Here is a 25,328-nt window from a genome sequence, read left to right as displayed (position 1 = left end):
ACTACAGAACTAGAGAACTACAGAACTAGAGAACTAGAGAACTAGAGAACTGGAGAACGAGAGAACTAGAGAGCTAGAGAACTAGAGAACTAGAGAACTAGAGAACTAGAGAACTAGAGAACTAGAGAACTAGAGAACTAGAGAACTAGAGAACTAGAGAACTAGAGAACTAGAGAACTAGAGAACTAGAGAACTAGAGAACTAGAGAACTAGAGAACTAGAGAACTAGAGAACTAGAGAACTAGAGAACTAGAGAACTAGAGAACTAGAGAACTAGAAGGGAACCAGAGAAACAGAGAGCTAAAAAACCAGAAAAATGAGTAATAGGGAACGAGAAAACTAGAGAACTAGAGAACTAGATAACTAGAGTACTAGAGAACTAGGGAACCAGAGAAACAGAGAGCTAAAAAACCAGAAAACTAAGGTACTAGAGAACGACAGAACTAGAAAACTAGAGAACTGAGGAAGTAGAGAACTAGAGAACTAGAGAACCAGAGAACTAGAGAACTAGAGAACTAGAGAACTAGAGAACCAGAGAACTAGAGAACTAGAGAACTAGAGAACTAGAGAACTAGAGAACTAGAGAACTAGAGAACCAGAGAACTAGAGAACTAGAGAACTAGAGAACTAGAGAACCAGAGAACTAGAGAACTAGAGAACTAGAGAACTAGAGAACTAGAGAACTTGAGAACTTGAGAACGAGAGAACGAGAGAACTAGATAACTAGATAACTAGAGAACTAGAGAACTAGAGAACTAGAGAACTAGAGAACTAGAAAACTAGAGAACTAGAAAACTAGATAACTAGAGAACTAGAGAACTAGAGAACTAGAGAACTAGAGAACTAGAGAACTAGAGAACTAGAGAACTAGAGAACTAGAGAACTAGAGAACTAGAGAACTAGAGAACTAGAGAACTAAAGAACTAGAGAACTAGAGAACTAGAGAACTAGAGAAAACTAGAGAACTAAAGAACTAGAGAACAAGAGAACTAGATAACTAGATAACTAGAGAACTAGAGAACTAGAGAACTAGAGAACTACAGAACTAGAGAACTACAGAACTAGAGAACTAGAGAACTAGAGAACTGGAGAACTAGAGAACTAGAGAGCTAGAGAACTAGAGAACTAGAGAACTAGAGAACTAGAGAACTAGAGAACTAGAGAACTAGAGAACTAGAGAACTAGAGAACTAGAGAACTAGAGAACTAGAGAACTAGAGAACTAGAGAACTAGAGAACTAGAGAACTAGAGAACTAGAGAACTAGAGAACTAGAGAACTAGAGAACTAGAGAACTAGAGAACTAGAGAACTAGAGAACTAGAGAACTAGAGAACTAGAGAACTAGGGGACCAGAGAAACAGAGAGCCAGAAAACCAGAAAAATGAGGAACTAGAGAACCAGAAAACTAGAGAACTAGAGAACTAGAGAACTAGAGAACTAGAGAACTAGAGAACTAGAGAACTAGAGAACCAGAGAACTAGAGAACTAGAGAACTAAAGAACTAGAGAACTAGAGAACCAGAGAACTAGAGAACTAGAGAACTAGAGAACTAGAGAACTAGAGAACTAAACAACTAGAGAACTGGAGAACTAGAGAACTTGAGAATTTGAGAACTAGAGAACTAGAGAACTAGAGAACTAGAGAACTATAGAACTAGAGAACTAGAGAACTAGTGAACTAGAGAACTAGAGAACTAGAGAACTAGAGAACTAGAGAACTAGAGAACTAGAGAACTAGAGAACTAGAGAACTAGAGAACTAGATAACAAGATAACTAGAGATCTAGAGAACTAGTGGACTGGAGAACTAGAGAACTAGAGAACCAGAGCACCACAGAACGAGAGAACTAGAGAACTAGATAATGAGATATCTAGAGAACTGAAAAACTAGAGAAAAAGAGATCCAGAAAACTAGAGCACGAAGAACGAGAGAACGACAGAACGAGAGAACGAGAGAACGAGAGAACGAGAGAACGAGAGAACGAGAGAACGAGAGAACGAGAGAACGAGAGAACGAGAGAACGAGAGAACGAGAGAACGAGAGAACGAGAGAACGAGAGAACGAGAGAACGAGAGAACGAGAGAACGAGAGAACGAGAGAACGAGAGAACGAGAGAACGAGAGAACGAGAGAACGAGAGAACGAGAGAACGAGAGAACGAGAGAACGAGAGAACGAGAGAACGAGAGAACGAGAGAACGAGAGAACGAGAGAACGAGAGAACGAGAGAACGAGAGAACGAGAGAACGAGAGAACGAGAGAACGAGAGAACGAGAGAACGAGAGAATGAGAGAACGAGAGAACGAGAGAACGAGAGAACGAGAGAACGAGAGAACGAGAGAACGAGAGAACGAGAGAACGAGAGAACGATAGAACGAGAGAACGAGAGAACGAGAGAACGGGAGAACGAGAGAACGAGAGAACGAGAGAACGAGAGAACGAGAGAACGAGAGAACGAGAGAACGAGAGAACGAGAGAACGAGAGAACGAGAGAACGAGAGAACAAGAGAACGAGAGAACGAGAGAACGAGAGAACGAGAGAACGAGAGAACGAGAGAACGAGAGAACGAGAGAACGAGAGAATGGGAGAACGAGAGAACGAGAGAACGAGAGAACGAGAGAACGAGAGAACGAGAGAACGAGAGAACGAGAGAACGAGAGAACGAGAGAACGAGAGAACTAGAGAACGAGAGAACGAGAGAACGAGAGAACGAGAGAACGAGAGAACGAGAGAACGAGAGAACGAGAGAACGAGAGAACGAGAGAACGAGAGAACGACGTTTATTCTCGACGTTTCGATCCGTTTGGGACCTTTTTAAAGGTTTCAATCTTTGAGGTTTACTGGTTAAATCTAAAGAACTAAAAAGCTTGAGAACTAGGCTCTCGAAAACGAGAAGAGAAACGTATAAAACATGTAATCGTTATTGTTTCGTTGCTCACTAAACCCAAAACCAATAAAAATCTTACTCCTACATCCAGCTCTGCTTTTCCGTGCCGATTGCCCGATGAGATGCGGGCTGTGCCACTACTGTTTCTGAAAAGAACTTTTCCAAACCCCCAGCAGCAGCAGCATCCTGCTGGCCGGAGGCATCGCAACGTCGTCGGGGTGCCACTAGCAATCAGCACCGTATAGTGGCAAAAGGGGAAAGCGGAAGTTCCAGGATAAACGACCCGGAAAATGCGAAAGGTATAAAAGGCGCCAAAGCTCTACCCAGAATCAACAGTTGATTTCGGCTTGCTGCACTCGTCGGGACGATTAGTGGAAAACACAGTTGCATGGTGCCAGTTGCCTGGTCGTGGTTCGCGGGTTGGTGGCTTGTTTTATTACAGTGATTTCAAGTGGGGATTGATTGTGATTTATATTGAAATAATAAACGGTTGCTCCGGATTTGTGAATTTTGTGAACGATGAGTGGCTCCGGAAAAGGATTACTCGGATTATGGCTGTACCACAGTGGCGAACAGGAGTGGACCGTTAAGGAGGGCAGCCCGTTGCACAAGCGGAAAGAGTTCGCGGTAAATATCAATTTCAGTGATTATAATGACTATATACATTAGTTTATGCCAGTTCAACCAGAATTGTGAAAATTGCTTTTGGAACAAGTACATCATAGTCATTACCTTAAACCTGGAGTTTTCCATCCATTGTATTTCTGAAAAAAACATGCCATTTTTTCAGAAGTTGCTTAGGCAATTCTTAGAAAAATTTCTGAAAGGACTCCTATAAAAGTTTCTGAAGAAGTTCATGGAGAAATTTCTGTGTGAATCCATACTCGATTCTTTAATAAATTTTTAGTGGAATTTCTAAGAATTTTCATATTTTTTTTTCAAATGAATCCTTGGAGGATTTTTTTAAACAATCCGTGTCGTCATTTCTAAAGGAATTTCTCAAAGAATTCTTGAAGAAATTTCTGCTGGAACCCTCGGTTAGAGTTCTCATTCTAAATTTAAAAAGAAACATCATTATTCACTACTTCTTTATCTCCAAATTTATTATTACATCTGCACTTCACAATCAAACCACTTTGTCCGTTACTGCTAGAGAAAAATCTGATTCTGAATGAATTTTTAGAAAATTTTCTGAAAAACCAATGAAAGAACTTCCGAACGAGTTAATTTTATAAAAGGACACGCAGGAATAACGTCAGAATATCTAGGAGGATTATTCAAATTTTTAGAGCAATGCCTGGTAAACTTTAAAAGAAAAAATCTGGAAGAATTTCTTAGTTGCATTGGCACATATTGCTCATTTTACTGGCATTTTACCAGATTTGCTGGTATGTCTGAAAGATACTGGACACACTTGTAATAAGAAGGCAGTGGGCTAAAACGGAAGTGTGTTGTTGATTGGCATCTAAGCCGAAAGAGAGATGAGTTTGTGAAATAGGAGTGTTCAAGGTGTGGCTTCGGAGTCAGATTGGCTTGTTCTGTGGCTTAGTTGGTTAAAGCATCGGTCTAGCGAATACGGAGTCGTCAGTTCGAATCCCACCAGAACGCGATCTCTCAATATGTCAAAGGCAACATTTCGTGCCTTCTAATAGCAAGTTTTTCCAGTATAATTACTTAATTATTACATGAAGAAAATAATCTCATGTAAAGGTTCATTTTTCAATTTTTTTAAATATTTTCTTGAAGGATTTTTTCTTTAGGAATTTCTTTAGGATAATTTCCGTAGAAATTTTTAGTTTTTTTTTCGAAAAAAAAAAACCCGGAACAGGGTTTTGGGAGAAATCTATGGAGGGGTTTCTAATGGAATCTCTGTAATTGAATAAAAAGTGAAAATTGTGTATTTTTGACCGTTTTGTTCTCCATGTCATGGGGGGTTTTTGAAAAGCTGTTGAAATCAAAGTTGGCCCCAAATCCCTCGCAACCAAGCTGAATTATGTGACGAAATTTCAAGAAATTTGGCGGACAAAATCCCCTCACGACGAAGAGAATAAACCTGCCGATAATACCCATCATAACCCTATCTAGGGAAATTTTTAACGGAATATCTGCATACATTTCCGAAAGAAAAATTTGTGAAGAAATTCATGAAGAAATTCCTACAGCCATCCATGTCAGATTCTCAAAAAGAAAGCATTTGTAAATATGTCTACAGCTAACAATGAAGAAAATTTCCTCATTAATCGTTGGCAATTTTTATAAAGAAAAATTTAAGAAATTCACGAAGGATGAATTTCTAAAAAAAATAATTTCGGAAAACTTTGAAAAACCTCGGAATAGTTTCTGATGTTATTTCTGAAAAAAACTTTCCTGTTAACATTTTTTGTGAATATTCTAGAAGAAAATGTAGTGGAATTTCTGAGAGGCGTATTAAGCAATTCCCTAAGAAAATTTACGAATGAATTCCTGAGTGATTTTTTTAAATCTCGTTCTGGACAAACTTTGTAACTGGTTTTTCTTCTGGACTGCACATATATAACACAGATTATTTTTTCTTGGTCTAGTGATTTATTGCAGAACGTGAAATATAAAACAGTTATCTTTGAATTAGGTAGTGTATTGTTTTCACAATAATTACTATTAATTTACGACTATTGTATTGAGAATTCTTGAGCCGATATTTAAAGTCGGTCCAATAATGCAAATTACAGTACTGAAGCCGAAGTGATCCCAAAAAAAGGTCACATATCACCTTAATTTCAATCTCATTAAAATCTGCTAAGATTAACGAAAGTGGCGCTAAGAATTTGAAACATTTCCTCAGAAAAACGTATGATGAAAGTCCAGTTCTACAAGTGTGTTTTGTGTATTAATCCCTGCAAAAGTCGTACCAGAAATTCTTCTAAGAACTTCACCAGAGGTTTCTCCAGGAGGTCCCTCAAGGATTTCTTCAGAAAATTATCCAGGGATCCCTCAAAAATTTATTGAGGGATTTCATCAAGAATTCCACCAGTACAGTCTGTAATTTATGCTGAACTTTTAACCAATTCTATTCAGAAATTCCTCAACGGATTTCTCCAGGAATCCCTCCAGAAGTTTCTCAAGCAGAGTTGCAGAGTTCCTCCAGAAACTTCCCATGATTTATTTAAAGGAATTGAGGAGGTAACTTAAGCATTCATCCAAGAACTCCTTCAAAAATAACGTCAGAAATTGCTTCAGAAATTTTATAAATCAAAAAAAAAAATAAGATTTTCTTTCCTTATAAAATCATTTTACAATTCTTTTAGGAATTTTTCAAGCCCTTTTTGTGCAATTTCTGAAAATAAAAACTTCTGAGAAAATATTCGGAGGAATATCTGTAAGAATTCCTACAGAAATCTCAGGAAATATTTCTGACGAAACCGTAGAAATAGTTTCCAAAAACACTTTTTAAAGGAATTCGATAGCCAATGTTGGGAAACTATGCTGTAGGGATTTTTTCGGATTTATTCCAAGGATTCTTCCAATAATTAAAAAAAGAAAAAGACACGGACACGTTCAATGCTTCCAGTGAGCTTTTCGCTCTTTGAAGGAAGCACGACACTAGACAACGGACTAGCATGCAACGCCCAGTGGCACAGCCGAAAACTTTTCCTGACAGCTGCGGCGGGAATCGAACCCACGCTCCTCAAGAGCTTGGTGACTCTAGCCACACGACCACGGAGCCACTCCTTCAGGAGTTCCAACAAGAATTCTGTTTTGAAATTGATTCTGCTGTTCCGTCAGAAATATTTCCTAAGATTTCTCCAGAGATTACTGTAGGAATTGTTACAAATATTTTTTCAGAGATTTTCTCAGAAATTTTTCTAGAAATAGCATAAAACTGACTGGATAACTCCTGAAAGAATTGCTTATGGGATTTTTAAGGAAGAAATTCTTGAAAACTTTTTGGGGGGTTCATTAAAAAAAATCCTTAAACAATTTTGACGTTATTTCTGAAGGAATTGCTGGATGAATGCTGTGAAAATTCTTTAAAATACCTCCTCAATTCCTTAAAAACAAATCATGACAAGCAGGAACTCTGATTATTCCGAGGAAAATTTGCTTGAGAAATTTTCTGGAGGGACTTTTTAATATTTTTTAAGAATCAAAAAAAAATCTGTGGCAGTACTTTTGAAGAAAACCCTTTGCCAAAATTCTTAGATTAACTCCTACATTCTACAAATTTTTCATAATTTCTGTGGACCATAGACTTTGGCCAGTTTCTTTGTAATAACAATTTAATGCTAAATAAATGAACATGAAAATCTTGGAAATACATGTTCCTGAAGGAATTTTCAATGGAATCTAGAGAGTAATACATAAACAAATCACTGGTGAACTTTTCCAAAAGTATCTGTTCGCATTTCTGTTGAAAGATTTGGAAGATTTTCTAAAGAAACCACCGGACAAACTGATGAAGGTTTTTTGCGTTTTTTTTATTTACGTGTATGGCGCAAAAAATGACCTTTTCAGACACCCTCCCTCCCCCATGTAACGCTTTTTGTATGAAAAGCCAAAAATTTTTGTATGGATCGTAACGCTAGGCTAGACTCCCCCCTCCCCCTACAGCGTTACGTAATTTGTTTACGATGCCTATTCAAACTAATGCTAATTCTGCACTTACTAATGAAAGAATATATGAAAAAATTCTGAAGCATTTTATGTAGAAAACTTTTAAGAAATCCCTAGAGAAATTAAAGAGGAAGGATTTTTAAAACAAATCCTAGGAAGAATTTTTGAAGTAAGCCCTGGCAGAGCTTAAAAAACGAGCCCATAAAAATTTACTTTTAAGAATTTATGAAGAATCAAAAATCCAGGAACTCCGTCCTAAAATCTACCAAGCCTTTTTTTTACAGAAACTCCTCCGGCTGTTTTTTTTCAGAAATTCTTCCAGAGAATCTTAGAGAAATTTCTCCATGGTTTCTTTTAGATATTTCTTTATGACTTTCTTTTAAAAAATCTCCAAGATCTCTTTGAGGAAGATTTCTCTGGGTTCCTTCTGAAACTCCACCAGGAATTTCTTCCGAAGTTCTCTACGGATTCGTTAAAAAAAATCGTCCGAAATTTTTCTAGGGACTCCTTCAAAATTTTCCACGGGGAATCCTATTAAAAATCTTTCAAAGTTTATTTCGTAAATTCTTACAGTAATTTCGTTCACTAGAGATTTCTTCAGAAATTTGTTCAGGTACATTTTTAAGAAGTCTACCAGAGATTTGTTCAGGAATTACTCAAGGGATTTCATTGAGACATTATAGGGAACTTTTCCGGAGATTGTTGCATTATTACTTTGAGTTCTTCAGGCAGTAAATTCTCCAGAGATTTCCACAGGAATTCATACAGCGATTCCTTCAGGATTTCCTCCAGTTTTTCCTCCAAGTATTTACCCAGAGATTTATCCGGCATTTCTTCGAAAGATAATTGCAATGATTTCTCCACGCATTGTATAAGAATATCATCCGAAAATATTTCCTGGGAATTTCAACGGAAGTTCATTATGATACATCTCAAGGGTTTTTTCTACGAAGACCATCTCGAGAAGTTTATCCAGATATTTATCCAGGAAGTTCTTAAAAAAATCTTCCAAGATTACTTCTTTGAATTCGACGAGTTTGCATCAGATGTTCCCCCAGAAATTTATTCAAAAATACTTTTTATCATTGCTTATTGCAGGAATTCCTACCATGAAATATCCCCTGGGATGTCTTTAGAGATCCCTACAGAATTTGCTCAGACAATCCTTCAAGGATTTTTCAGAAGTTCTTCCAGAAATTGCACAAAAATAACTGAAGATTTTTTCAAAGGAATCGCTGAAGCAATTTCCAAGAAAATTCAGGAGAATTGTCTCAAGAAATTCCTTACAAAACTCTAGTAGATTCCTTTATAACTTTTAGTAGGAATTTTTGGATTTTTTAGAAATTCATGTACAAAGATTCCTGAAGCAATTTCTATTTCTGGATCGATTCCTGAATGAATACCCTGGATAATACCCAGAAAACTACCTGAAAAGACACCTTGACATACCCTCCCGATTTTCAGAAAAAAAATAGTTACTTCTGGAGGAACTCTGCAATAATTCCAAGGAAAAAAATAAGGGTAAATTGCTGGAGGGATTCTAGGAAAAAGAATTGGAAGAGTTTCTGAAGGAATCTTTTAAAACAATTCTGCACAAATCGCATACAAATATACTTATTATTATTTATGGATTTCCTAAACAAATTTCTTAATTAGAACCCTTGAAAGAACTTTTAAAAATACTTCTAAAAGTATTGCCAGAAAATATCTTATACAATTTCTAAAGTAGTTTGTACATAAAAGTGCCTAAGCCACTATTCGGAGAAATTTCTAAAGGAAATCCTGCAGAAACAAAAACAAAACCCTGGAGAAATTCTTAGGAAAACCATTGATAAAAAATATGTTTATAAAAAGGGTTAAATGAGTTTTTGAAATAATACCTGGTTTATTTTTTATTGTTTTTTGTTCGATTGTGAGACCAAACTTTTTGATCCCATAATCGGACTGAAATGCCAAAAAATCCTTTAAATCCTAAAAAAAATCATTTCTGCGGGAATTGCTGCGCGAATTTTTCGGAATTTTTGGATCAAAAAATCTTAAAGAACCCAAGGAGGAACTTCAAGAGGAATCTCTTGAGAATTTTCCAGAGAAATTTACAAATAAATGCCCGAGACAGTCTCTGAATGATTGGAGCAACTCCTGAAGGAATGACTGGAGAAATTCTAGCAGTAATATCTGGAAAAGTTTCTGAATGTTTAGAGGAAATTTCTGAAAAAATCTCCGAATCTTTGTAAAAAATCTCTGCTGGACTTACATTTTTTTTTAAGAAACGTTTGGTTTTCCTGGAGAAACCTCTAGAGAAATTCCCAGAGGAATTTCTTGAGATATTTCCAGAATAATTTTAAAAGAAATCCCAATGAAAAACTCGTGGAAAAAATCTGATAATATTTCCGGGAGATTTGCCTCTGAAATGTTTGAAGATATACATAAAGGAATGCAAGAAGTTATGTTGCAATTCTTGAAGGAATTTCTTATATAATCCATTAAAGAATATTGGAATATCTGAGAAAATCTGAGGACTTTTGGAATATTTTTTGCTAAACTTCTGAAGAAGTCTCAAGGGCAACTCCTGGAGGAGTTCCTGATAGAATCTCTGAAGGAATTCTCTATGTTATCGAAGAATTTCTTGCAATGTTTCTTATAGAAGTTGTTCTACTCCGGAAATAATCAAGAATAACATGTTGAATGTTTCACAAATCGATCCAGGTGTTACAATACGAGCAGTTGAAAAAATGGACCTGAGGATCACTGCTATGTTGAATCATGTTAAGAAATCCTGCGGTAATCTTGTTTCATGTAAACATTCCAGATTTTTTTTGAAAAATCCTGGAAAAATACCCAAAGCATTTTTTATTAGCTTTTATTGTGTGCGTATAGTGCAGATCTGTCTGTGTTAGGGAAACGTTGAAGATTCCGTGGATCCATGAAGAAGTTGAAGATTTCTTCAGTTGATTATTTGAAAGTTGGAATATGGAATATTAAATGAATTTATATAATTGCACTAGAGGAACGTGAGGATGTCTTCTAGATTGAGCAGATATTTCCGGCAAGCTGACGATTCCGATAAGATGCTGTGAACTCCAGATGGGTGCGGATCTAACAGGTAGTTGAAATCTTTCCTGGAATTCCCTTCACAAAGATTTCTACCAACAAATCCTCAGAGAACAAGAGGATACATTCCTTCCAGGATTTCTCACATGATTAATCCTTTTTTTTTTTTTTTTTATCTGTATTAACGAGATTTTTAGCCCTAGGCTAGTTCATCTCGGGACCTACGCTTTACTTCCCTTCCGAAGGAAGAACTCACTTTTTGCGAGTTTGTCGGGAGTGGGATTCGATCCCAGGTCCTCGGCGTGATAGTCAAGTGCTCTAACCATCACACCAGGTCCGCTCCACGATTAATCCTTAATTTTCACGGCATTTTTACCTCTTCGGGGGCTTCTTTCTGATTTTAGCGGTATTGTTAAGCTTTAACCTATTCTTTCCAGGATTGCTCTTTGACAACCTTCCAGGAGTACGGATTCCGAGCTATTCTAATGGAGTTTTTCGCGGCGATCTTGTTGAATTTATTTCCACATTTTTTCACAACTGTTTCTGCTATTGCTTCGATTTTCCGGAGTTTCTCTTGCGTATCTTTCTGGGAATTTTCGCGGAATTTCTCTCAGGATGTGACCCGGAATCTCTGTAAGAGTTTCTCCAAGGATATTTCCCGGATGTTGTCGAAGGATACCTCTAATAGAGCTTCTCTCAGGACTAGGACTATTATTGAATGATTTTCCGCAAATGCTTCTAATGTTCGTTTCAGGATTTGCCCACTAGTTTTTCCCGCGATGTTCCCAGAGATTTTTCAGGTATTGTTCCCAAAATTTCTACAGGGATTATTCCTAGGGTTTCTACTTGTGTTCCTTCAAGAACTCTTTCAAGATTTTTTCCATGGGATTTTTTCCAGAGGTTTTCTTGTATTGTTACCAGAATCCCTCGCAAGGTTTCTTCCGTAAATCTTCCTGTCCACAGCGTAACAAAAATTAACTTTTGGTCTGTCTCAAGAGCAAATTTATGTGACTCTGACAGATTTTGGGCCGCTGAATCCGAATCCGAGCTCAGATTTGCTCCAGCACGTCTCAATTTTGAGCTGTACCTCAAATTATAGAGCAAAATATGCGATTTTGGGCTTTTTTGACTGCAAACCATTAAGCATGGAAATATTATTTTTCAGAAATCAAAGGAAAAATTGTTCAATTAACATTTAAATTAACGACGCATGCAAAATGTTTCGTTTTACCAAATCGAATTTGATAGTTTTAAGAGATTTATGTTAGGTACGATATTTCCCATACAAGTCAACCTCCAAAAGTTGCATGTAAATTTACATACTTACAATAAATGCTTAAATCTATCAAATTTGATTTGGTAAAACGAAATATTTAGCATGAGTCGTTAATTTAGATGCTAATTGACCAATTTACCCTTTGATTGCTTAAAAATTATGTTTCCATGCTTAATGGCTGGTAAATTGAATAAATTGAGGTATAAGGTAAAAGCACTAGACTTCGCAACTGCTCTAGTCTTCGCCCCCTTCATACAAATCCCATTTTTTATGTATGAGGTGGCGAGGATTAGAGCATAATTTTAGGGGGGGGGCGAAGTCTAGTGTTTTAACCTAGTTCAAAATTGTGACGTGCTGGAGCAAATATGAGCCCGGATTCGGCTTCAGCGGCCCAAAATCGTTTGCTCTTGAGACAAAAAAAAATGTTGCGCTGACATTTATTGAAAATTCTTACATGATTTCTCCTTGAACTTAGCACCGGTTTTTTGAAAATTTTCCACGAGCTCGGGCAAAGTTTTTTTTTCCGGCTTTTCTTTACGAATTTTCTCAACTGTGAAAAAATTTGTGGAAAACTTTTTCCATTCCATATTTTTATGGATTTCTGAGAAAATTTGCTTTCATTTTCAAAAAAAAAAAACTTTTTTTCTACGATGCTTCGTTCTTGAGTTATGATTTTTCAAAGTAAGTAGTGTCAGGGGAAAATAAGTTTTCCGGGAAAATAGGCGACCATGATTTTTTTTTTCAATTTATTTTGTTCATATAACCATGAGCCCTGCCTGTGGAAAAAGTTTCATGAAAATCTAAGACTCTTCAACCCAATTTGTACGAAAATAAAAAAAAATCCCCAGTTCTCAATCATCATTTTAAAATCTCACATAAATTTCTATCGTACATGATGGGGGTCATTTTGTTACTACATCTAATTCGCTATAATTTTACAGGATTTGTTCGAAAAGACGGTCAAATTCTTCGCAGTCCAAATCAAATTATATGAAAAGAGTTGTTTGTCATGAAAATGATTGTATTTTCGTAATACAAAGTTGTGCCCATACAATTTTCAGTTTTCAAGGGATCCACTATTGGTTAAAATTGCCTACTTATCACAATTTCTATTCATCTGCCTGCAGGGACTACGGATTCAATTCGTATTACATTACATTAAACTTCCCCCGGATGATTGTTCAGATTTCAAACACAATACATTGCTCTGTCATAAAAGACATCATAATATCTTCGCTCAACGTTACCCACCGATGCAGAACAGAACGACAAAGGTGTGTCATGATCAATAGTTTTGTTTCAACTTTTGGTATCGAAAAACGAATATGTTTTGATAAACATCCGTGAAGAAAACCGAAGCTCCAGCAACAACATGATATTGATCGAAATTTAGCTACGTTTCGTTCGGTAAAGATTTGTATCATATGACCGATACAGTATATTTTTCAATTATTGTTATTGATCAACGAAGTTGTTTGAATAAATTTAACATTTAAAAAATAGGCATTATTCTATTTTTTTTTTGAAAAAGATCTTTAACGCAGTTTATGAAACGGTTGACCGGGTAGCAGAGAAATCTTGTAGAGTTTAGGGATGTCCAATGAGAAATAGCATGCATGCTATTCCGTTGTAATGTGTACTTCAGAGTAAAAGCATAACATCCCAGAAAAAATTCATCATTACACACATACACACAAATGCAAACGAAGGCTTGCCTTCAGGCAGAGATGGCATTTCGGACCAAGTGTTCAATTCAATGTAGTACTTGCTTACCTACTGCTAGGGCGCAGTATCATAACGTCCGAGGCCATAATGTCCCAGGACATTATGGCGCATTTTTTCGGGGCATAACGTCCAAACATGTAAGTGTGTCACGAAGTCCAAGGAAAGAAGGCACATAGGATGTTATGACGCACCCAAACTTTTGGATGTTATTTCGCAAAAAAACGCGACTTAACGACCGGGACAGTATGGCCTCGGACGTTGTGATCCGGCCCCTACTGCTAGTAGTAAGTTTTTTTGTATTTTTTACCTGTAGATATCCTTAAAAATGTTACCTATGTGATCAACACTATAAATACAGATGATCAGCAGTCAGAAACGCCAGAAGCAAAATAGTAGCCAAGTTACGCCCCTTGGTACGTTATACTCGGCAGTTGTTCGCATTGGTGACCAATTAACATGCGATCAACTGCCGAGTATATGCTTAATCTATCACAGCCGAATTAAGACGAGTTACTTATGGCTGTAACTCCTTAACCTACTATAATACATGCCATTCCCGGAGAGGCGACAGGCTACCGACGGAGGGGCTCATCCGTTGATCATATATAGCAACAACCAGTAGAAACCGTTCTAGCGATGGATCAGGAAAAAAATACGTGTGCGAGCTGAATGACCTGCGGAGAACAACAGACGTACAAGAGGATCACGCAAATATGAAGCTTTGAATTGATGACTATCAACTATGCTTTGACCTACAAGCAAGTGGATGATTGTTTACTTAGTTACGCAAAAAGTATGTATGTTTTCTAGTGGTAAATGTTATATGTGCAAATAACACAATAAATATCGGCTTCTCACATAAATGTTTGCTGTTTTGGATTTTCAATTTCACACCATGGTAATATCACATCACAATCTAAAATTATGTAAATTTCTCAGTCCTCCGATCAGAACTAAACCGAACATTTTGACTGAGATTTCAAAGTTACAATCTCGTAACAAACAATAAAATAGCGATCTGTCAAGCAATGACCGCTTTTTAGCTTAAAAATGAATCGAACAGTGCCCCACCTGAGTTTTACAAAATTATTTGATGTATACTCTTCTGAAGTACAGTATTTTTTTAAGGTGATACGGGACGCTGTGTTATTTTTCCTATCTTCCCTCTCTTTCTAACAATTTGCCTCGCGATTTTGAAGATGGTAATCTCGATTTCTATCGCACAGAAGACGCTGAAAAGCAATCAGCATATACACTGCAAGTGAGAATACACAATGCTGACCAAACATTTGTATAGGTCCTAAGTGCAGATGAGAGGATCTCTTTAAGTCTCCTCTCTTTCAATTATAACGTGCTCGTTTTTTTATGAATTTTGATTCACTCTTGCGTTGGAAGGTAGATAAAGCAACCCTTCTCCCATCTACACTTCCGAAATTATTAAAATGTCCACAGTGACATTGTAATAATTTAAAGAGAGTTGGAACGAAGAGAGCCTCTCATTTGCAGATTGGACCTTTAGACATGTTTGTCGTCAATGAAAAGTTTTTGTTCCAAAATAGGAAGTAGATTCTGAGATTACCATCTTAGTAGCAACAGAGCAATGGCAGGTATTTCCTCTATCGTCCCGTTCGCCCTTAAATGAAAATTGATGGCACAAATTTCTAAAATGGAGGAAAACATGCCTCTAGAGCCGACCTACTGATACCCAGAGCCGTAGCGTGCAATTGGCCAGGTTGGCCCCCGCCAAGGGCGCCAGCTTCAGAGGGGCGCCGAAAAGGCCTAAGGTTAGAAGAAAACAGGATGATGTTGTTGTCTTCTTGAATGTTATCAATTAGATTTAATTATTTACAGTATCCAAGATTGATCAAGTGTTTTACGTCCTTCCTTATTCTCAAAAAATTAGATTTTTTAGACGATTTTAAGAATGTTTATTTTAGTTTTTTAATGAGCAAAACAAATCAGCTTTCGAAAGTCTGATGATGTTTCTTTCTGAAAATTCCTAATGCGCTTTAAGTTCATCCAATTTTTATTTCCAATAAATGTTTCTTTGAACTTAAATCTAGCAGAAATCTTTCAAGCTGTTTTTATCCAAAAAACTACCAGTGAGTATTTTTTTTTTAATTTCATTTCCCCAAAACAAATTTATTGTTCTTGGAATTCCTTCATAAATTTCATCAGGTATTTGTTTGGAAAATCCTTCAAAAAATATATCAGAAATTCATCTAGAAATTCTTTCAGAAACTTTTTCAGGGATTCTTTAAAACAAATTTCAAATTATAAATTCTTCTGAAGTTTTTTTCTTGAAATGTCTCGAAGAAGTTTCTAAATTCCTTTAGAAATCCCTCCAGGGAGGCTTTCAGAAAGTTATCTGGAAGTTTATTCAGAAATTAGTCAAAGGATTGTTATCGATATTTTTCCAAGGATTTTATTGAATAATCTTCCATAATTTCTTAAGAGTCCCAAAATTTTCTTTGGAATTCGTATAGGGATTAGGTTCCTAGAAAGCCTTCAATAGTTTTTGTCAGTAATTCCTCCATGGATTCCTTCTGGAAAATACTGCATAAGTTCCGTTAGAAATCCCAAGAATTCTTTATGAAAATTCTTCCAGTCTTCTATGAAATTCTTTAGAAATCCGACCAAAGTTTCCTTCAGAAAGTCATTTATAGATTCCTTTGTAAAAACATCTATCACATCGCCCAGAAAAACTTCCATTGATACCTTCCGAAATTATTCCATGCGCACTAGGGATTGCTCCATATAATTCTGGTAGAATTCCGGTAGAAAACCTTCCATGAATTTTCTTATTAACTACTCCAGAAAATCATATATTTGGAATTCATTCAGGAATTTCTCCAGGTATTTCGTTGGAAAATCTGCCATTGATTCCATCCAAAAATTTTCTTAAAGTTTATTTTGGAAGCCTTCCGTGGGTTCTTTCAGAGCTTCTTCCTGGGATTTCTTCATAAAATCTTCTAGGGTTTTTTTTTAAATTCCCCAAAGATTCCTCAAGAAACCGTTTCAGGGGTTCTTTCCAAGTTTTCTGTCAAAAATTCTTCCAAAAGTGATTCTCTACAAATTCTAACATTCCATCAAGTATTTCTTCACGAACAGCTCCTGCAAATCCTTCACGAGTTAGTCCATGAATTCCATTTGAAATTCTTGTAGAATTTTCTCCCGCATTTTCATCAAGTATTCCTACGGAAATTTCTCCAGGAATTCCTCCAGAGATACTAGCATTATTTATTCTCGTGATTCCAGCGGGAATTCTTCCAGAGATTTCAACAAAAACTGATTTAGAGATTCCTTTAGAAATTCCTCTTGGTATTCAACCATGTCCATGGTTTGTCTAATGAATACTGAACATTTTCTTACAGATCTTTTGAGAAATGTTTTGAAAAAACTTCAGAAAACATCTTTGGTGAAGTTATTGGAAAATTTAGGTGGAGCCTTTTAAACTAATCGCCGAAAATTTATAAAATACATCAATTGAGGATTCCTGAAAACACCTGAAACTCAATTAAATATTTTTGAAACAAAATTCAGTTCAAAAATCCAGAAACAAAAATTCAAAAAATACTGTAAGATTTGCTGAAGAAAATTATGCATCATTTATGTTATAAATCTGTAATGTTCGTACTTATACTCGTGTAAATGAAATCAACTTCGGAAAATTGTTAGGTGACTCCCATTGAAATTCCTAAAAAAAAAACAAACGAATGGAAAACATTATAAGAAAACAACAAAAAATCGAGAGGAATATGTTTCTTAGAAACACTAAGTGCAACTTTTAAAGAAACTTTGAAAAAATGAATAACTACAAACTTAGCAAATTAACAATATCGCGGGGCGCCAACCTGGATGCTTGCCAAGGGCGCCATGGGACCACGCTACGGCTCTGCTGATACCCCCCTCTCCCTAGAGCGTAAAGTTATTATGTGATCACAGTTAATTTAACCTTATATTTACAAATATTTTATATTATTTCGTCAAAAGAGCGTTGATTTCTGAGCAAGAATGAACACTGCTTTCGATTGCGTAAACCCAAGCATGAAATGTTCATTGGCGTTGCTAGGACTTTTTTTCTGGATGGGACCCAGGGGGGCCTGACTTGAAATGACTTTTAAGCGGCAGGGGTGCCCGATATGTCGATGTGCAAATCTTCTTTTCTTCAAAATTCCTTCAAGAATTCATCTAGGGATTCCATCAGACATTTCTTCGTGGATTTTTCCTGGGATATCTTTAGAAGTTCTTCCAGTGATTGTTCAAGTGCTGCTTTTAGAGATTTCCTTCAGGAATTTCTACAAGGATCTCTTAAGGTATGTTTGAAAGTACTCCTTCAGAGATTTCTCCATATATTCTTTCCATAATTCCGCTAGCGATTGCATCCATCTGGAATTATTCAAAATACTAGAATTTTTTAAAAAATTACCAGAACTAAAAACATCCTTTAGGAATCCATCCAAGTGTTCCTTCAATCATTCGTCCAGAAGCTTGCAGACATGGATTTCTTCAGGTTGTTTTATCCTAGGATTCCTACAGATTTTTTTTTTCCAGGAATTGGCTAAGAAACCTCGCCTAAGATTCTCTAAGGAATTCATCATGGTTTTTTTTCATAAATTCCTCCAAGAATTCCCCCAGGGACTTTCTTCTGTGATTCTTTCAGGCTTAATTAAAAATGCCTCTAGGAACTGTTCCAGGAATTCCTCCTGGAATTAATACAAGACTTCCTCTAGGAACTGTTTAGAGATTCCCAAAGGAATTCTTCATGGGATTGCTTTCGAGATTCTTCCTCCTGGGATTCCATGAGGAAATGCCACAGGGATTCTTCCAAGAGTTTCTCTATGTACTCTCTTTAGAATTACTTCAGGATTTTTTTTTCAGGAATTTCAGTGATTTCTTCAGTACTTCCTCCTGGGATTTCTTCAGGAGCTCCTCCTAGAATTCCCTCAGAAATTTATCCTTGGATTTCTGCAGGAATTCTTTATGAATTTCTTACAAGAATCTCCCCAGAAATTCCTCTAAAAAATCTTCCAGGATTCCTCTGAGAATCCTGCATGGATTCCTCTAAAAAATCCTACAGGGATTCGTCCAGGATTTCCTCTCTGAAGGTATTCCTCTAGAGATATCCTAAGGGATTCCTCAAGGAATTCCTCAAGGGATTCCTCAAGGAATTCCTCAAGGGATTCCTCCTGAAAGTGATTCTTGGAGGAAATTCTCCAGGAATTTCCCCAGGTACAGTACTTTTTCGATTATATCACGAATGAAAAAAATTTTCGCGTGATATATTGGAGCGTGATATAATTGAAACATCTTTTTTCCGAAGGAGTTTATTAATCAAAATACACTTGAATACAAAAAAAATCAAACAAAAACGAACAAAATACCAAACCCGGTAATGGAAGTCTAATATTCTTGTATGTAATTATTTTTTAATGTCTCTGTAAATAAGATCAATTAATGGTGGTATTATTTGCACTTCTACACCATAGTTTTTTGATTTCATGGTACGATGTTTCCATATGTTGTCGATTTCTAATATTTACACAGCAAAATAATGATAGTTGCTTAAATTTATCGTCGAGTACTAAAAATTTTCAAAAGTGTTTTCAGAAGGTTGGGAATTTCTAGTTGAAAAATCAAAATTTGACATTTTTGCGATGTTGTCGCGTTACGCTTTGTTGTGCAATTGTCTCGAAGTTTTAAGGTTCTGTCTTTAATTTCTGATCGTTCGATATGCTGGTTGGCATTAATTGAACAACACATCAATTTTTAAAAGCCCATAAATTTACAAAATGTTAGTTATCCCTTCGGAAGTGAAGTGAAACCGTGGATCCCGACATGAACGAGCCTAGGATTGAAAAGCTCGTTAATAATAATTAAAATGTAAAAAAATGAAACCAAATCAATATTCTAACGTAAAACGCCTTTTCTTCTTCTGCTTCTTCTTTGTGATTCTACGTTCCCAATGGAACTAGGGCTGCCTCTCTTCAACTCAGTGTTCTTTGAGAACTATCACAGTTATTAATTGAAGGGCTTTCTTTATCTGCCATTGTATGAAGTTGTATATTGTGGGGCAAGTACAATTATACACTATGCATAGGAAAGTCTAGAAAAGTTCCCGACCGGAATGGGAATCGAACACGCCCGGCAATCCAAAACCTTATTCACGAAGGCTAACTGGAGACCCCTGATGGAAAAAGTAACGCGTAGAGTTGACGCATACAAACCGGGGTCGATGCATATGCAGAGCAAAGCAAGGGAATGGACTCTAGATAATCGAATCCTGTGTCCTGTCACCAATGGCACCATAATCGTATACTAATGTGCAAAATATCTTATCGTGCAAAATAACTTATGACGATATATGTGTCCTATATAGTTTGGAATATGTGCTTAGCAATATTTGTATCGATTATCAAAGCGTGATATAATCGAAAAAGAATAGCGTGCTAAAATCGAGTGTGATATAATGGAGCGTGATTAAATAGAACCGTGACAAAATCGAAAAACCACTGTATTTCTTCAGGAATTCCTCCAGGAATTTGTCTAGGAATTGTGCCAGGAATTCCTTCAGAAATTCCCAAAGAAATCCCTCCAGGATTTTTTTCAGGAAATCCTCTATGGATTCCTTCAGAAATAATTTCAGGAATTTATTCAGGAATTCCTCCTGAAATGATTCCATGGAATCCTCCAGGGTTTCCTCTAGGAATTTCTCATCCAGATATTCCTTCAAGAATTTCTCTGGGAATACCTTTAGAAATTTCTTCAGAAATTTCTCCAGGGATTTCTCTTTGGATTCAACCAGGGATTCCTCCAGGAATTTCTCCGAAGATTCATCCAAGAATTTCTCCTGGAATTCCTCCTGGAATAGTTCCGAATAGTTTCTCCCAGAATTTTTCCAGGGATTTTCTCCAGCAACTCCTCCTAGGACTCTGCCTGGAATTTGTCCAGAAGTTCCTCCAGGCATTCTTCCTGAGATTCCTCCAAAAATAGCTTCAGGGATTCCGCCAGTAATCCCTCCAGGGAATTTCCAAGATTTCCTACAGAAATTCTTCCAAGAATTTCTCCAGAAACTTGCTCCGGGAATTCATCCAGAAAAGAATTTATTGCCCCACCCGGTTCAACTTGCCCCGGTGTACCTTACTTTAGCCCTTTGGAGACGGAATTTTCACCTTCCTGGATGCAACCTCGCTGGTCTAGAACTTCTTCTGATGGTTAGTTTTCTCGGCTGGGCACATATGCGTAGGAGCGCTTTCAGACATTTCTCCAGGAAATCCTTCAGGAATGCACCCAGAGAAGACTCTTTCGGAGTCATCCCAGAGATTCCTCCCGGAATTTCTGTAGAAAATGCACCACGAACCACTCTAGGGATTCCTCTAGAGATATCTCAAGGGATTCCTCAAGGAATTTCTCAAGGGGTTTCTCTTGAAAGTGGTTCTTAATAGAAATTCTCAAGGAATTCTTCCACAGACTTCTCTAGAGATTCCTCTAGGGAATTCTCATGGAATTTATGCAGGGATTCCTTCCTCCAGGAATCCCTACTGGCATGTCTCCAGGCATTTCTTCACAAATTCCTCTAAGAATTGCTCTAGGAAATCCTTCAGGAATTCTATTAGAAATACCTCAAGGAGTTCCTTTCATTCAAGGCATTCCTCCAGAATTTCATTCAGGGAATCCTTCAAGAATACTTTTAAGAATTCCACCAGGAACTACCCCAGGTATTTCTCAAGGAATTCCTTCAGAAATTGCTATAGCAATTTCTCCAGGAAGTCTTCTAATTTCCCCAGAAATTCCTCCCGGAATTTATCCAGGAAATTATTTCAAGAGTTCCTTCTGGGATTCCCGCATGAATTCCTCCCGGGATTCCTTTTAGAATTCCTTCAAGGATTTCTTCAGGAATCCTCCAGGTAATTCTCCACGGATTCCGTCAGAAATTTCCCCAGGAATTGCACCCGGAATTTCTCCAGGAATTATTCCAGATATTTCTCCAGGCATTTCTACAGAGACTCATCCAGGAATTCCATCAAGAATTCCCCACAGGTAATTCTTCAGGAATTCCTCCAGGAATTTCTCTTGGAATTGATCCAGGAATTCCTTCGGAAATTTCTAAAGAAAATCCTCCAGGATTTTTTTCATGAAATTCTATCAGGAATTTATTCAGGGATTTCTCTAGAAACTATTCCAGGGAATCCTCCAGGAATTCTATCAGGGTTTCTTCTAGGTATTTCTCCTCCAGATGTTCCTTCAAGAATTCCTCTGGGAATACCTCAAGGAATTCCTTCAGAAACTTCTCCAGGGATTCCTCATTGGATTTTACCAGGGATTCCTCCAGGAATTTCTCCTGGAATTCCTCCAGGAATAGTTCCACGGATTTTCTCCAAGAATTCCTCCAGAGATTTTTCCAGGAATTCCTCCTAGGATTCTGCCAGGAATTTGGCCAGCAGTTCCTTCAGGCATTGCTCCTGAGATTCCTCCAGAAATTGCTTCAGGAATTCCACCAGTAATTCCTTAAGGGATTTTTCCAAGAATTCCCCCTCAAATTCTTCCAAGAATTTCTTCAGATTTTTTTTCAAGTAATTGCTCCGGAAATTTATCCAGAGGTCTCTCCCAGAGTTTCTCTATAGATTCCACCAGGAATTCATTTAGGAATTTCCTTCAGAAATTTCTCCAAGGATGCCTCCAGGAAGTCCTCAAATTATTGCTTCAGAAATTCCTCCTGGAATTCCTCTAAGGATTCTTCCAGGGTTTACCTCAGGTATTCCAGCAGGAGTTCTTTTAGGAATTCCTCCACGAGTTTATCAAGGAATGTCTCCAGAGATTTTTCTATGAATTCATCTAGGGATTGCTCCGTGAATCTCCCAGAGGTCTCTCCGAGATTTTTTTTTCCAGAAATTTCACCAGGAGTATATCTAGGAATTTATCCAGGGATTGCTCCAGGCATTTGTCCAGGAATTTCTCCAAGGATGCCTCCAGGAAATACTCAAATTATTCCTTCAGAAATTCCTCCAGAGATTCATCCAAGAATTCTCCTAGCGATTCTCCAGGAATTCCTCCATGTATAAAGGGTGAGCCGATAATTATTGTGCCATTTTAAAACTAACGTAACTTTTTTCCTACTTCACCAAAATCAACCAAATTTTGCACAGTTTCTCCTTATAGTCTATTGTTTACATATAATGAATTGAGAAGTTATCAGTGAGATTCCGGTCGATATAGAATAAATTTAGTTAACAGTTCTAAAAAAGATGTTGTACAATCACATGCAAAAATCAAAAATCATGTTATCGCGCCTTGGAACAATTAATTATTATACATTATCGGATCATCTTAATGTTCGTCAATAGGCTTCAGGAACGGTTGTCAGTGAAACATAAGCTTGGAGCTGGGTGAAAACCAAGCACGATGCACATAAACAAACCAGAGAGCTTCAATTATTTGTTTCAAGTGGAGCCTGAACATGTCCACATGGAGGACATTAATTGAAAATGTCGTGATTTTCACTAAAACGCATCCTAATTACTGCTCGGTTAACCAAAATGAACTTGACTAAAAAAATGTGACAATTAAGAAATACAAAACAGAGGTAGTCACCTTGTCCCACGGTAACGATTCAGTCTTGCATCTCTCCGACAGCCTTAATATTAACATCGATATTTTATGCATATGATATGAATATTAATTGCTTTTATTTGTTCAGGTACAGAGGGTTGCTGGGCGAGCTGTAAAGGAAACTCAGGCCCCGTTTCCGATGGGACGGCAGACTACCCTGAGACACTTGGTGCCTCGGTGTCGTATATATGGAATACCTTGTAAGCAATAGTTCTAGCGATGGATTGGGGGGAAAAACTGGAGGGGGACTCGGTATAAAATGCACCGAATGTTCAGATTCGGAACTTATGGGGATCGAGGCAAATATTTTTCTCTATTATGTGTCCTGTTTTCAATTTGCTGGAATACTAGATTTTTTATGGTGATAAAGTTTGTTCAAATTGATTCCTGAAATTTAAAAACTTAGAAATTTAGGAAAAAAGGTGGTGAAGGAGCTGACTAAAAGTCAATCGTATTTATAAATTACAATATAGCACTTTCTAATTGTGAGTGTAAGTGACAAAAACACACTTTCGAATAAAATAAATTTATTCACCAAATTTTCATCCCATACAAAATGTATGGAGTTTCAAAATCGACCCAATTTTCTTTGATTTTTCGGTATGCTCAACTCAAAATCGACAAATTGGTCACTTACACCCCTTTGATTCTGGGCCCCTCAATTACTATTACTATTCATCCAAGACTAATTGTCTCCGTAAGCAACTTAGCATTTTTTTAAGCGCGTTTTATCCCAATCTCCCTCAATGCCGAAAACAATGTATAGTCAAAATCTCATTTCTCAATTTCAATTGAACACAATTGAATCAGTTATCGATTTAATTCTACACCTATTGTAATCGAAACAATTACTTTGGTTCTGATTGCTGCACAATGTTCGAAAAATATCAAATTTGGCCAAAATTCATATTCATCAGCTTATACTCTATACCTTTTTACATGTGATTCCTTTTTTAATGTTTTATAGTTATGCTATATGGTTGATGTAAAACTTGAGCAACATAACTGTAAATCGAATCACTTGTTTCGTATTTAAGTTTTTTTTTTCAAAAAAGAGTAAAAACAGTATAACATAGAATATCAAAATAACTAGATTTGGCAAATAAAAAGAAAATCGGGTTAAGTACGGTTCCTTTGAATTCCACTACGAATTTGCATCCTTTGACAGATACGTATTTCGACCTCAACTGTAAGATCGTCTTCAGTGTCTTGTACTTGACTCGACTCGAGTCAAGTACAAGACACTGAAGACGACCTTACAGTTGAGGTCGAAATACGTATCTGTCAAAGGATGCAAATTCGTAGTGGAATTCAAAGGAACCGTACTTAACCCGATTTTCTTTTTATTTACAGATATTCCCCTAACAAGCCCAGGTTAATCATCATAGATTTGGCAATTTTTCATGTTTTCTGCCGTTGTTGGTAGACATAAGGAGTTATGTAAATTTAGCATCTCATGGTTAACAGAACGAAGCAACGTAACATTCGTCAGAGTAATCCATTACACTACGAAAGGTGTTTGACAATAATTATTCTCAGGTCATTTTGACGAAGCGGCAAAGAAGAAGATGTGGTTTGTCTCTATCTTACGTGTGTGTGATATGTCCAAATGATCCGAGAAATGTCAAACATTTGGAGTTTGGGTTCATTGCTGCCATGAAGAATTGTGTCTTTGGCATAAATTTGATACACAGTTTCGACAGACCTAGGGCTCGCAGTCAGACCTTTCAATCAAATGGTTCGCAGTTGAGTTTGAGTCTGGATGGAAACATATTATATTGTTATTTTTTTTTATTTTTGCACTCATCGTTCTCTCGTTTTTTTCACTGACCGTTGTTTTAGATTTCAGTTGCATAAAAAGAGAACGAGAGCGTATCAACATTCAATGCTGTTTTCTACACTTCACAATGGGTCCAGAGCCGTATTCACGAAGACAAAAATGTTTGTGCCATAACCCCAAGTTTTAGATACATTGTGTCTTTGAAAAAGTTTCTTCTTATTTTTTACCTTTTTCCTCCTCATTGTGAAAGTGGTAAGAAAAACTTATTTGGAGCAAGCTTGCCAAAGAAACCTTTGTTTTATCTCTGATGGTTAGGGTGCATTTGCTTGAATTGTTTCGTTTTCCATATGAAAATCTGTTTTTATTAAATATAAATTTATGCGTCGAATTTTTCGCAATACTTTGTTCTGAG

The 25,328-nt window shown here is 36.8% G+C and overlaps 1 protein-coding gene across 3 annotated transcripts in view; it reads left to right on the top strand.

The window, feature by feature from the left end:
* Positions 1-3,168: 3,168 nt before the first annotated feature.
* LOC109413958 (tryptophan 5-hydroxylase 1) overlaps positions 3,169-25,328 on the top strand; it is a 58,672-nt gene continuing 36,512 nt past the window's right edge. Inside the window, exon 1 of one of the 3 annotated variants that reach the window (XM_019687688.3) lies at positions 3,169-3,512. In XM_019687688.3, the coding sequence (XP_019543233.2) occupies positions 3,405-3,512 (108 nt within the window). In that variant the 5' untranslated portion in view covers positions 3,169-3,404. The remainder of the gene's footprint in view (positions 3,513-25,328) is intronic. The other 2 variants (XM_062854096.1, XM_019687689.3) reach the window with 2 other exon arrangements.

Source organism: Aedes albopictus, chromosome 2 (assembly GCF_035046485.1).
Source record: "Aedes albopictus strain Foshan chromosome 2, AalbF5, whole genome shotgun sequence".
NCBI classification, from domain to species: Eukaryota; Metazoa; Arthropoda; class Insecta; order Diptera; family Culicidae; genus Aedes; species Aedes albopictus.
The sequence above is the reverse complement of the archived record's forward strand: the minus strand, read 5'-3'. Positions and strand labels throughout refer to the sequence as shown.